The 13135-nt window shown below is 62.5% G+C and overlaps 1 protein-coding gene across 2 annotated transcripts in view; it reads left to right on the forward strand.

Annotated features, from left to right (window-relative positions):
• The first annotated feature begins 983 nt into the window (after positions 1 to 983).
• The window catches only part of SH3PXD2B (SH3 and PX domains 2B), a 71149-nt gene continuing 58997 nt past the window's right edge, over positions 984 to 13135 (forward strand). For both annotated transcript variants that reach the window (XM_084886151.1, XM_084886152.1), the window contains exon 1: positions 984 to 1250. In XM_084886151.1, coding sequence (XP_084742277.1) covers positions 1176 to 1250 — 75 coding nt within the window. In that variant the 5' untranslated portion in view covers positions 984 to 1175. The remainder of the gene's footprint in view (positions 1251 to 13135) is intronic.

Below are 13135 nucleotides of genomic sequence, written 5' to 3' on the forward strand. Positions count from 1 at the left end.
CTGCCCTTCATTCATTCATTCATTCACACACACACACACTGCCCCTCATTCATTCATTCATTCACACACACACACTGCCCCTCATTCATTCATTCATTCACACACACACTGCCCCTCATTCATTCATTCATTCACACACACACACACTGCCCCTCATTCCTTCATTCACACACACACACTGCCCCTCATTCATTCACACACACACACACTGCCCCTCATTCATTCATTCATTCACACACACACACACACTGCCCCTCATTCCTTCATTCACACACACACACTGCCCCTCATTCATTCATTCATTCATTCACACCTTCACACACACACACACCCCTTACCCTGCCTCGCACTACTGTTGCGGTTATTTTGTTTGCTTTGCTGGGTTTTCCTCTCCCGCCTCCCCTCGCAGACTGTAAGCCCGGAAGAAGCCCCCACCCCGCCGCCCCCGGGTCCCTGGGCTCGGGCTGGTTTGTCAGTGTCACACACTGTGCATCCCCCTGACTCCCATGCCCTCTCGCCGGCTCAGCCCGGTGGGGCAGCACCGCGGGCCCTTCATAGACGGAGGAGCGGGGCCAGCGGTGAGGCCCGGCCCGGGGCGCAGAGCCGGACTCTGCCCCGGCAGCCCGGCCGCTGCACCGGGCGCCGGGCCGGGGCCCCGGGAGCCAGGAGCCGGCTGAGCGCCGGGACCGGGCGTCCTCACGGCGGGGCCCTCCGGCCCCTCCCGGCCGCGGCGGGGCGGGGACAAAGGCCCGGAGGCCGCCAGAGCGGGCCCGGCCCTTTAAGCGGCGGGGGGCGGGCGGCGGGGGGCGGGCCGGGCCGGGCCGGGGGGCGGGCGCGGGGGGCGGGCCGGGCCGGGCCGGGAGGCGGGCGGCGGGGGGCGGGCCGGGCCGGGCCGGGGGGCGGGCGCGGGGGGCGGGCCGGGCCGGGCCGGGGGGCGGGCGGCGGGGGGCGGGCCGGGCCGGGCCGGGGGGCGGGCGCGGGGGGCGGGCCGGGCCGGCGGAGGCGGGCGGAGTCAGGGCGGCGGCGGGACTCGTGCTCGGCCCGGGCTCCGCTCGGCGCTCGGCCCCTGGCTCCCGGCCCCTGGCTCCCGGCTCCCGGCTCCCGGCTCCCGGCCCCCGGCCCCCGGCCCCCGGCCCCCGATCCGCGGCGGCGCCCCCGCCCCGGCCGGAGCAGCCATGCCGCCGCGGCGCAGCATCGTGGAGGTGAAGGTGCTGGACGTGCAGAAGCGGCGGGTGCCCAACAAGCATTATGTGAGTGCGCCGCCCGCCCTCCGAGCCCGGGCCCCCGGGAGCCCCCTCCCCTCCCCCTCTCCCCCCTCCCCCTCCCCCCTCACCCCTTCACCCCCCCACACCCCCCCCCCCCCCCGGCCGGGAGCGGTGCCCGGTCCCCCGCCGCCCGCCGCCGGGCCCTGCGCCTCCCTCCCCTCCCCCGCCTCTGCCTGTCCGCGTCCGCCTCCCCTCCTCCCTCCTGGCCCCGGTGCCGCTTCTCTCACCCTGTCCACCACCCCCGGCCCCCCTGCATCTCCCCCCACCCCCTCCACTACCCCCGCCCCCCTCCAACCCCCCGCCGCCCCCCTGCATCTCCCCCCACCCCCCTCCACTACCCCCGCCCCCCTCCAACCCCCCCCCCGCCCCCCTGCATCTCCCCCCACCCCCCTCCACTACCCCCGCCCCCCTCCAGCCCCCCCGCCCCACTGCATCTCCCCCCACCCCCCTCCACTACCCCCGCCCCCCTCCACCCCACCCCCACCCCCCTCCACCCCCTCCATCCCTCCGGCCCCTCTCCCCCGCCCCCTCCACCCCCTCCAAGCCCCCCGCCCCCTCCACCTCCCCCCCGCCCCCCATTACCCCCCCCTTCACCCCCTCCATCCCCCGCCCCCCCTCCACCTCCCCCCGCCCCCCCCTGCATCTCCCCCCGCCCCCCCTCCACTCAGTCCTGCCTGGCCCCAGCCGATGGAGGGACAGAGGGAGAGGCGCCGGCCTCGGGCCCTCCTGGTCCGCAGGCTCTCAGGGCCGCAGGGACCAGCCACAGGTACCCCTCCCCGCATCGCCAGGTCCCTCTGCGCCCTTTCGGGGGAGACAGCCTGTGAGATGCAGGGGGGAGGGGGTGTCTCTCAGAATGGGTCCCCAGAGCGCCTGCACCCTAAGAAAATTGAAAAAGAAAACAGCCCCCCCTCCCCCCCAGTAACTTCTGTGTTAAAGTGTACAAAGTTGCCTCCTGTGTCTCCCTCTGTGCAATGGGACTCTGGTTTAGGGCTGGCGAGGACTCGGGGGAATGGCCATTAGGCCCATTCTGCAGGTGGGAAGGCTGAGGCTCCGAGAGGCCGCAGGTTCTGGAAGGTGGCGCTGGATTCACGTCTTCCCCGCTGCTGGGAGGTGCCTGGGCAGACGGTGGCCCGCAGGGGGGAATGGCTTTCCCAGCAGCCTGGGGGCTGGGTCTGGGGGGCGGGGGTTCGAGGGGCCCTGGGACGGCCCAGAGGTTTGGGGTGGAGGGGTGGGGGGCTGTGGGAGGCTGCGGGAGGCTGCCCCCTGGAAAGCAGGGGCTGTGTGTCTGGTGGTGGGAAGGGGCCGTGGCAGCGGCTGCTGCGAAGTTCACCAGGAAGGAAAAAAGAGGGAGAGGGAGAGGGAGGGAAAAACCCAAACAAAGAGGAGGAGAACAATGAGTAGCAGAGGGCGTTGGCTGGCCAGCTCGGCTCCCTGGCCTCCATCGTGTGCTCCCGAGGCCGGTGCCTGCGCCGCGATCGGCGTGCCTGCGCCGGCCTGTGACGCCGAGAGGAGATCGCCGGCCCTCTGCGGGAAGGCCGTGCCCTGTCTGTGTTGTTATTGGCCGGCCGCTGCGGCCCAGCCCTCCGCCAGGCGGCGGGAAGCTATTTCCTGGGCCTGTGGCATCTCTAAATAGAGGAAAGTTCCTCCGGATCCCAGCACTGAGCCTGCGTCCCCCGCCCCTCTCTGTGGGTGACCCGTTTCAAGGGCTGCCAAGCCCGGGGTTTCTTGTTGGAGCCTGTTACGCGCATCACCCGCCTGGCTCTCTGCCAGGCGACAGACTTGCCAACATGGCAGCAGGCGGAGGTCGGAGATGCCCATGCCGCCCCCCACCGGACCCGGGAGCCGGCAGAACCAGGACAGAAACGGCCACCGAGCCCGGGCACCGGCGGCCACGTGCTCCCTCCGGCCCTTCCCCGTCACGTCATGTCAGACAGAGGCCCTGGAGCCCCTTTTACAGATGGGGAAACTGAGGCTCGGAGCGGTGAGGACCTGTGCCTGAGCTCACAGACAGATCCAGGTCTGCCGGGCCCCACGGGGGTATTCCACCGGGTGGCACCGCTGCCCAGACCCCGCACCCTCCGCGCTCCCCGAAAACGCCGGGAAGTCTGCCATCGGCTGTGACCACCCTGAGGCTTTCCGTCTCTGCTTAGTCAGAGCCCTTCCTGCCAGGTTTTTTTTTTTTTTTTTTTTTGAGGGTTCTGCAGCTTGGAGGCGTCTTTCTAAGCTTTCAACCACGGTTCAGGGGCCTCTCAGGACAAGCCTCTAACTGTTCACACGTGGGTCTGGGTTCAGTCTTGGCCTCGCAGCTTGCTAGCTGTGTGGCCTCCCAGAGCCTCAGTTTCCTCCCCTATCAGCTGGGTGTGTGTGTGTATGGGGGTGGGGGGGGTTTGAGGGTGCGCACTTCCTAGCGGGAGGGACCGTGTGACAGTCTGGCCCCGTGGTGTCCGTGTCACCCTGATTGGAAGCACGCTAAAGTCACATGGGGAGCCGGTTTCTCTGTGTGCGAACCGGGGTTAGTCACGCTGTGATTCAGGTGGCCTCCCTCCCTCTGTGCAGGCTCCGGGCTCCTCGGAAGACGGCTGAGCCGCAGTCTGAGTCGCCCCCAGGAGCCGGGCAGACGTAGTGCTGGACGGCAGGGGTGTGAACTCACCAGATCCTGCCCCCGCCCCCCCATCCCACCGCCCCAGGAGGAGTGGGTGCGGAGACAGCGGTGGGGCTGGGTCCGCACTTCCCTTCCGTTCGGGCGCTCCTGTCCGAGCCCGGCCTGCCGCCCGGAGAGCCTGTGGGCGGGCGCTGAGCGGCCCTGGGCTCGGCTGCCGCCTGCCTGTGACCTTGGGCTGGTGCACGTCCCTTCCTCGGCCCCGTCGCCTGTGATCTGTACATTGTACGCACGGCCACTCGCCTCGAGGGCAGAGTGTCTCAACCCCACACTGCTGCGTGCGGACCAGGTGGTGGTTTGCTGCGCGGCCGTCCTGTGCGCTGTGGGGTCAGAACCGACAGTCACCGGGACCGGGCTGCCTCACTGCCTGAGCCCATTCGGCAGAGACCGGGTGGGATCATTGTGAGCGTGTATTCCGATACGCCGACAGCGTGGGGAGCAGTGGGTCTCCCACAAACGCCTGCTCCGCCCCCCACCAGGAGCCAGCTGCTGAGACTGGGCAGAAGGACAAACACCTCTGTCCTGTGGGGCAGGGTGTGCCACGTGGGCAGTGTATAGGTGACGGGGGTTGGAGACCTGCCGTGGCGGGCAGGTATGCAAGGGCTGGGGGTCTGCACAGGGCTGGCGGCTCTGGTGTCTGCACCGGGGCTGTTCATCCGTCCACCCTAACAGGCAGCTCCCTGAGGGGGTGGGCTGCATGTCCAGGTGAGCCCCCAGGTCCCAGCCGGGCCAGAATGTGCCTTTTTCGCAGGAACAGAGCAGTCGCGGCGAACAGGGCCTGGTTAACGCTGCTCGCAGTTACAGGGGTCCCCAGGGCCCTGTTTCTGCCCCTCTCGGATGTGCAGTAGCATCTCTGGCTTCTGCCCACTAGATGGTAGGGCATCCCCCTCCCCAGCTGGGACAACCGGAAATGTGTCCAGGAGACATGCTCCCCGGGGTCCAAACCACACTCATCCCCCCCCCCTCCAGCCGCTGCATGAGAGCACACCGCTCAGCCAGGGAGCACTCCCGTCACCAAGACCCTCCGTCCCCTCCACCCTCCCCCACTTTGCTGCTGGTCCGGCCACCTCCTCTCATCCCTCCATCGCCTGGGCGGCGGGGACAGGTCACCGGTGCTGGAGACAATCCCCGGGGAGCTGCGCCTGGAGCGTGGGGCCGCCTCCTCCTGCTGCAGTGGCTTCTCTCCCATGATCGGGGTGGCCGCCATCCGTGCCCTGCCCCAGCCTCGTTCGCCCGTGGGCAGTGCCACGGGCCAGGCCCGAAGGCCGCAGGGGCCTCTGAGATCCCAGAGGTTGGGTAGCGTTACTCTTGGTGATAAAATCAATGATATTATTGGGGGGCAGGGGGGCTCCCCAGAGCTGCTGCCTTTCTCCGCCCGCACCTTTCCTGCCCAGAGCCAGGGCTCTGCCAGTGTGCCTCCCGCCCCCTCGCCATAGAGAACTCCTGGCTGGGTTACCTTCTGGCCTGAGGGGAGGGGAAGCGCCCCCTGTGGGTTTTGCGGGTGTATTTGATTGCCCCATTTCCGGCGCTGGAGTGGGGGAGCCAAGCCTTGGGGTTGGACGAGGCTTGGCCATCAGGGCCCCAGGTGCTGGCTTGCTCTGTCAGGAGTTCCTTAGGTCCGTGGTCGGCAAAGTGCGGCTCAAGAGCCACATGCAGCTCTTTGGCCCCTTGAATGTGGCTCTTCCACAAAATGCCACGGCCCGGGCGAGTCTATTTTGAAGAAGCGGCGTTTGCCGAAACCCGTTTGGCTCAGTGTATAGAGTGTCGGTCTGTGGACTGAAAGGTTCCGGGTTCGATTCCGGTCAAGGGCATGTACCTTGGTTGTAGGCACATCCACAGTAGGGTGTGTGCAAGAGGCAGCTAATCAATGTTTCTAACTTTCTGTCTCTCTCCCTTCCTCTCTGTAAAAAATCTATAAAATTAAAAATAAAAAAAGAAGTGGCGTTAGAAGAAGTTTAAGTTTAAAAAATCTGGCTCTCAATCATTATCCTGTTGATATGTGGCTCTGTGGACTGATGAGCCTGCCGACCGCTGGCCCAGATGTTAGGAAGAGCATGGTGGCCCCACCTGTGGGGCTCCTCTGTGGAGCTTCGGCCCAGCAACCAGGAGGTCACCGGTTCATTTCCGGGTCAGGGCATGTGCGGGCTCCATCCCCTGCGGGGGATCCTGCCAGAGGCAACCGATCAGTACTTCTCTCTCACTGATGTTTCTGTCTCTCTCCCTTCCCCTCTTTCTAAAAAATCAATAAAAACATATTTAATTGAAAAAGAAGAAGAAGAAGAAGAAGAATAGCATGATGGTTGTAGTTAGAGCAGCAATGTTTATAACAGCTGAGATTGAATCAGTTGTGGCCAGGCCCTGGATCAAGCTCTCTGTGTATTTAGTCATCACAACAGCCCTTTAGTTGTATTGATACACTATTTTATTTTATTTTTTTTAAATTTTAAATATATATATACACCCTGTTTCCCCGAAAATAAGACAGTGTCTTATATTAATTTTTGCTCCCAAAGATGCGCTAGGTCTTATTTTCAGGGGATGTCTTATTTTTCCATGAAGAAGAATACGGTACACATTTATTGTTAAATGAAAAAAAAGAAAATTTATTACCTGTATACGGTACGGTAGGACGGTAGTTGTCAACACAAACCAGACAAACTGAATCCTACAGTATCAAGAATTTACTCATTTATTCAATGACAATCATGTCATCATCTTCTGGAACATCATCCTAACAATCCAATTCCTGGATTTCCTGGTGAATTTCTTGTGAATCCATTTCTTTCAGAATCAGTGGACCAAATCTCTCACGTTTAGCCTATGGGGGCCTTATTTTTGGGGGATGCCTTATATTTCACTCAGAAGGAAACCTGTAAGTAGGTCTTATTTTCGGGGAAACACGCTAAAGGCCCGGTGCATGAAATTCATGCACGGATAGGGTCCCTAGGCCTGGCCTTTCAACAGCCAGCCCGGGCCTCCCTTCCCCAGCTGCTGGCTGCTGGCTGGGGCCTTCCTTCATTCCGCACCACCCCCTGGTGGTCAGTGCATGTCATAGCAAGCGATAGAACTCCCTGTCTTCCAGGACTGGTGTTGCTGGCCCTGGGGTTTGCGTGTTCGCCTCATTCCCATCGCCAGGAACAGGATCCGTGGGTGCCTTGGCTGTGTTCTTGCCAACTCTCTTGAATTGTGGGACTTTTCAGTGTTTGCCCGTCTGGGGGGTGCAGAAGAGGACCTCGGGGTGGTGGTTGCTTTTCACGCCTCTATCGGCCATTGGAGTGTTCTCTCTTTTGCCCCCTGTTTGGGGATATTGGGTTATTTGTGTTCTCTTAAGACTTAATGTGTGCAGTGAATTTATACATTTGGGGCCCTGCTCCTTCAGGGCCTTACATGTTACATCAGCATTCCCACTTTGCCCACTGTGACTGGAGGCTCAGAGAGGTGGACAACATATGGCCTATTGGCTAAAATTTATTTAAAATAATAGTGAATGAATAACAAAAAATAACCTGTTAATTTAATTAAGAGCAAATCTTGGTTAAAAGCACTTTGAAGTGAACAGGGTGTTAATTTTCACACATGACACGCCAGACCGGGAACGGTGTCCGTTAAATTCAAAGTCCGTTACACCGGGGCCCGCAACATCCAGGGCTTCCTGTGACTCCAGTTCCACGGGGCCGATGTGAGGGTGAGGCAGGCCTCGCGTGTGGGAAGGCCGGTAACTGTGCTGTTGTAAGGCAGTGAGTGTGATTGCACGCTGAGGGAGTGTGCGAGCACAGTACGGTCTGGTTAAGGGGGTAACCGTGGGCACGCCCATCGGTGGAGAAAGAGGGATGAAGGATGCTCCTGCGTCCTGTCGCCGCCGCTAGAGTGCCATCGGACGGCTCCCGGCTCCCGGCTCCCGGCTCCCGGCACGGGAAGAGGCAGAGTAAGCGCCGGCTGCAGAGCGCAGACAGGCCGCGTCCCGCCGGTGACACGCTCAGGGTGGGAATCTGCCTCCGTGAGCACGGAAATAGAGAAAATAAGTCACTTCTGTTTTTGCTTGTCTGTGCTTTTCTGTTTTCCAAACGTTCTGGGAAGACACATTCCTGTTTTTAGTAAAAATAAAAATAAGAAAACCGCGGGCTCCTCTGAAAAAAGCAGCCGTGTCAGCCGTGGGGCCCAGCCCGGGCCACATCCTGTCCCCAGGCCTCCCTGAAGCCGGGCTTGTCCGGCTCCTCCAGCGCCCGTCCCCCCAGGCCCGCCGCCCGGGCCTCCCCCGCGCCCTCTGCCTGCGGCTTCCCCATCTCTGAGCCCCGGGAGCGGAAAGAAATGAGTTTAAAATACCCCGAGGGAAGAAGGGCTGAGCAGATGCTTTTCCAGCGCAAACACCCCCTGCTCAGCAGGCCCCAGCCCTCGTCTCACAGCCCCTGCAGCTCAATAGATAGCTCGGGAAAGAATTGCTTGTCTGAGTTAAATACCCTTCAACGCCAAGGTCAGAGGGCACCGGAAAGGTCGTCCAGGTTAGGGCTGTGTCCCACCCCCCACATCCCCGGGCATTCCATACATCCTCCTGGCCCCCACCCGGGGGTGCAGGGCTTGGCCAGCAGCACGCCCTGCCCACAGTTCGGGGAGCACAGTGGTCATCGCACTTCGCGTCCGAGACAGGCCGATCCTGGTGCCATGGTGCCCACTCTGTCCTCGGAGAAGACGCTGTGGTCTGAGGCGTTGCTTTGCGTGACTCAGTTTCTCCTTCCCCTGGGCTGGGGGCAGCGGGGGGGGGCAGCTGAGGGTCCCTGCAGCTCCGGGAGGGACCTTCCTGTCCGCCTGGTGGGTGCGGGCTGAGCCCCGGGCACCCGCCTGGCCGAGGGAAGGAAGACGGGCTTGTCAGGATGGTGTGTGGCCGGAGGGTTCGAGCCCGGCTCCCGCCCCAGAGACCAGGTTCTGTTCTGGCTCCGTCCTCCTCTCGCTGCTGGCGCTGAGCCTGCTCCTCCGGGAAGCGGGGGCCTTGGTGGGACAGTGAATGAGCTTTTGTGCAGCGTGCCGGAGGGTGGGCGGGCAAGGCTCCGGGGACCCTGCAGTGGGGTCAGCCAGAGCCCGGGTGGCGCTGGCACCCCTGGCCCCCATCGTGGCATGGGAACGGGCCTCGGTGGTGGCCTCAGGAGGCGCAGTGTTTCCGTGGCCAGCCAGCGGGCAGGGCCGTGTGGCCCCTCCCCCGGAGGCCGCCCCTGCCCGGAGCCCGCAGGCCATGGATCCTCGCCCGGCCTCCAAACGCCGGGTGTTCTCTCCCCGTCCCCGCGGGCCCACATGCAAGCCCGCGGGCGGGGGGCCCAGGCCCGGGCCCTCTCCGGGGAGTGAGGGGAGAGGGGCTGGAGGTGCGTGTGCTGGGCGTGTGGGCAGTGCTGCCGCCTGCCTCCGCCACAGGTCCTCGGCCACCGGGGCTCCGGGCTGCCAGGCTCACCGAAGGGAAATGCAGGAGCCCCGTTACCTCTGAATTTTGTGTAAGCACGCGGTATTGGGGACGTACGCCGAAACACGGAGTCATTGATAGTCCACGTCGCAGGAGGGAGGGACAGTCCTCGCGGGAGATCCGGGGCCCTGATGGGAAGGGCGTGGAGCCTGGGCAGGTGGGAAAAAAATAAATGCCTGCAGCATGGGTACCATTACTAGCCCATTCCACAGATGTGGAGACTGAGGCTTAGAAAGGGGAAGTACTCTGCACAGCATCACCCTTGGCTCTGCTTGCTGCCAGTCGTTGACTATAAATAGGGTGCAATCAGCCCACCCCAAACCTCGAAGGGAAGCACTGCCTTAAAGCACGTAAGGATGATAGTTTCTCTTCTGCTTCGTTAAGCAGAATTGCACGCACCCCCCGCCGGCTGCTCTGGCAGAGAAAGCCGGGAACCCGGCGGTGGCGTCACCGTTTCCTGCTCCCCGGCCAAGGTGTGAATCAGCAGCCCGTGGCTGCCGGCCGCCCTGGGCCGCTGCCCGTCGCACAGATGTGGGGTTCTTGTCCTCGGCCAGGCCTGGCCCTCCGCCAGCGAGGCTGGATGACCGGGAAGCCTTTGTCCTCACAGGGGTCACCATCTGGGACGTGTCACCTGGAGCCTAAGGCGGTGACAGGGCCTAGCGGGCCGTGGGGCCGGGGCAGGGGTCTGAGCCCTGGGACAGCTGTGCTCGGAGCTGGGCTCCACAGGAGACGGCGGGACTGGGAACGGGGACCCTGACTGGTAACGGGCTTCCTGATACCGGTAGAATCCAGAGGGTCCTGGGACTGGAGGGGGAAGGATAGATGTAGTCTGACCTCCATCATTCACGTAGCGCTGCCTTCGTTATAAATGAAGGCAACGCCCGCGGTGATACTGGTGAGACCTGTGACTTTGTCACCGATAGAAACTCACCGATATTTTCACGTCGTTTTATGGTGTTTTTGTAAATCCCAGTGGATCGTTTATACTCATCACTACTTCAGAATTGTGATGTTCCTCAACCAACTGCCAGGTTTTGTTACTTGTTCCAGTGGTAACTGTGTACATATTTTTAAAATGTGTTTCTATTGATTCTTAGGAGGAAGAGGGAGGGAGGGAGAGAGAGAGAGGGAGAGAGAGAGAGAGAGAGAGAGATCGATGTGCAAGAGAAATATCCGTGGGCTGCCTCTTTCCCATATGCACCCTCTCTGGGGTTGAACCCACAGTCTGACCGGGAATTGAACCAGCAACGTTTTGGTGGATGGGGCAATGCCCAGCCAACGGAAGCCACACCGACCAGAGTGGTGTACACATATTTATAATTTCATTTTTTGAAACATTTTTATTATAATCCAGCGTCATTAGCTCCTCAAAACCCCATGAGGTTCGTTTTGCTCGTTTTAAATGGTTCTGAGGGAGGGTCCGTGGGTCTCGCCGGATGCTGGAAGGGTGTGCGGCAGAGAAGACAGAGGAGACAGCTGGGCAGAAGCTCAGAACTGGGGCCTGGGAGCCGGGCGGCAGGGTGTGGCCTGGCTGCCCGTTACCGGCTGAGTGTGGGGCCTGATGAAGGGACTTCACCTTCTCGGAGGCTCTGTTTTCTGGTCTGTAAAACGGGGTAAAGCATAGAACCTGCTGGGAGTGACTTTGCAGTTAGGGCTTAGAGCAGTGCCTGGTGCATCAAAGTGCTGGGTGAGTGTTACTTATTAGTACCGCCTTTACCATCATCCGCAGCTTTACACAACTAACGATGTGTCCTGGGCTGTCCCCGCCATGCCGCAGCCCGGGCTGGTTTCTGGCTGTCCCATGCTGGCTGTGTGGCCGTGGTGAGCCAGCCCCCCTTTCTGCCTCTCCAGATCCCGTGACATAACCTCCGTGAAGTCCTTAGTGTATTTCCCAATCAGCCCTATCGATGTGGCCCATCTTGATTCTTTTAAAAATATATATGTATATTTATTGTTGAGAGTATTACCTAGGTCCTCTTTTCCCCCTCCTTAACCGCTCTGGATCCTGTTTCATGCCTGGGGCGGCTTTGCCCCTGCCGCCTGTCTGCCTTGCACACAGTGGGTGCTCTTGTTGGCTGCCCAGTTCTCTCTAGGCTAAGGTGACCAGATCGTCCCGCTTTTGGCGGGACAGTCCCGATTTTCAACAATTTTTCCGCGTCCCGTGGTGTTTTAAAGAAGTCCCGATTTTTTTAAAACACCGCGGGACACAGGAAAAATTGTTGAAAATCGGGACTGTCCCGCCAAAAGCGGGAAGATCTGGACTGCTAACATAGGCGAGACCCCGACTTGAAATCTCCCAGCTGCTTCCTGTGCCGCCCAAGGGCTCCTGGGAGGGAGGGAGGGAGAGAGGGAGGGAGGGAGGGAGGGAGGGAGGGAGGGAGGGAGGCCGGCCTGGAGGCCTGGCAGCCTCGGAGGTCTCCCAGCCCTGAGCGCCTGCCCTGGAGGCTTTCCTAGAAAGCCAGCCTGCAGGTTGGTGTCGGCCGAGCCTGGGCTCCAGCTGCCAGCGCCTCTGGCTGCCATCGGAAAGTTCCCGCGCCGCTCCGGCCAGATGTGTGCGAGGACGGGCGCTGGCAGCCGGGTCCCGGCGGGGCTGTGCACCCGACCGGTCCCGTGCGGAGGGGAACGGACGGGCTCGGCCGGCCGGCCCTGGGAGTGGCTCCCGCCGCCCGCCCTCTGCCTGAGACCTGGCAGGGAAGGGGCCGGGGCGGGCAGCACTGGGTGGGTGGGTACACAGGCGGGGGCAGTCCTGACTCTGCCTGTTAACACGGCTTATCTCGAAAGATTGGCGTGGGCCCAGGGGAGACAGACGCCGTCCGAGCCTCTAGTGCCCCACCTGGGAACCGGGGTTACCAGCGACGCCACTGCCCGCTGCCCGGAGTCGGACAGCGTGCCCCTCACCTGGTGTGCGCTCGCTCACGTCATCCCCAGCCGGCCCGGGAGCACAGGCCCTGTTCGTCCTGCCCATCGCACAGATGGGAAAGTGGAGGCTTGGGGCCGTGACGGGGCCCGCACAGTCACACGGGCCCTTCAAGCTACAGAGCCGAGGGGCCCAGCTGCTCAGAAGCGAGTGCTCGGCCTCTTCTTTCTCCTGAATGACACGAGAGGATGAGCAGCGTTTAAAGGGTTATTGACACGTGTTCAGGAACATCCCCTTTTTTGGTTTATTGTGGCAGGTGGGTTTGGGGAACCACCAGCACAGCCAGGATGCAGGACGGTCCCGTCGCCCCCAAAGAATGCCCCGAGAACCCCGGGCCTCACACAGCAGCCGTCCTCTTCTCCTCTGCCGGTTCAGAGCAGCCGTGGGGGGCCGGGGCCTTGTCGCCGGGGCCGGGGCCCCACCGGCATTCTCCCGTCACAAAGCGGGTCTGTGTCCAGTGCCCGGAGCAGCTGAGCTGTTCATTCAGCCGTCTCAGGAGCATGGTCACTCCGGGCGCCAGGAGACTGGCTGTGCGGCCTGTCTGGGCTTTCGGTCCATCTGCCTGTCTGTCCACCTGCCAGTGCGTCTTCCACCGGACAGTTCCGGAAGGCCCGGCGTCCCCGGGCCCTGGGAGGATCGTGGCAGGCTCCCAGGGGAGGGGGTGCCAGTCCCCCACACAGCGGCACGCAGAGGAACGCGCGCTGGGAGGAGCGGGGACAGGACTGACACCTGCGAGAGGAGTCGCTGAGCGGGCGGGAGGGAGGCGCTCCCGCCCGAGGCGTGGCGGCGTGTGCGGGGCCCAGCGTGTGCGGGGCCTGGCGTGGTGGCGTGTGCGGGGCCCGGCGTGT

This window comes from Pipistrellus hanaki (assembly GCF_964339955.1).
Source record: "Pipistrellus hanaki genome assembly, chromosome: 5".
Classification (NCBI taxonomy): domain Eukaryota; kingdom Metazoa; phylum Chordata; class Mammalia; order Chiroptera; family Vespertilionidae; genus Pipistrellus; species Pipistrellus hanaki.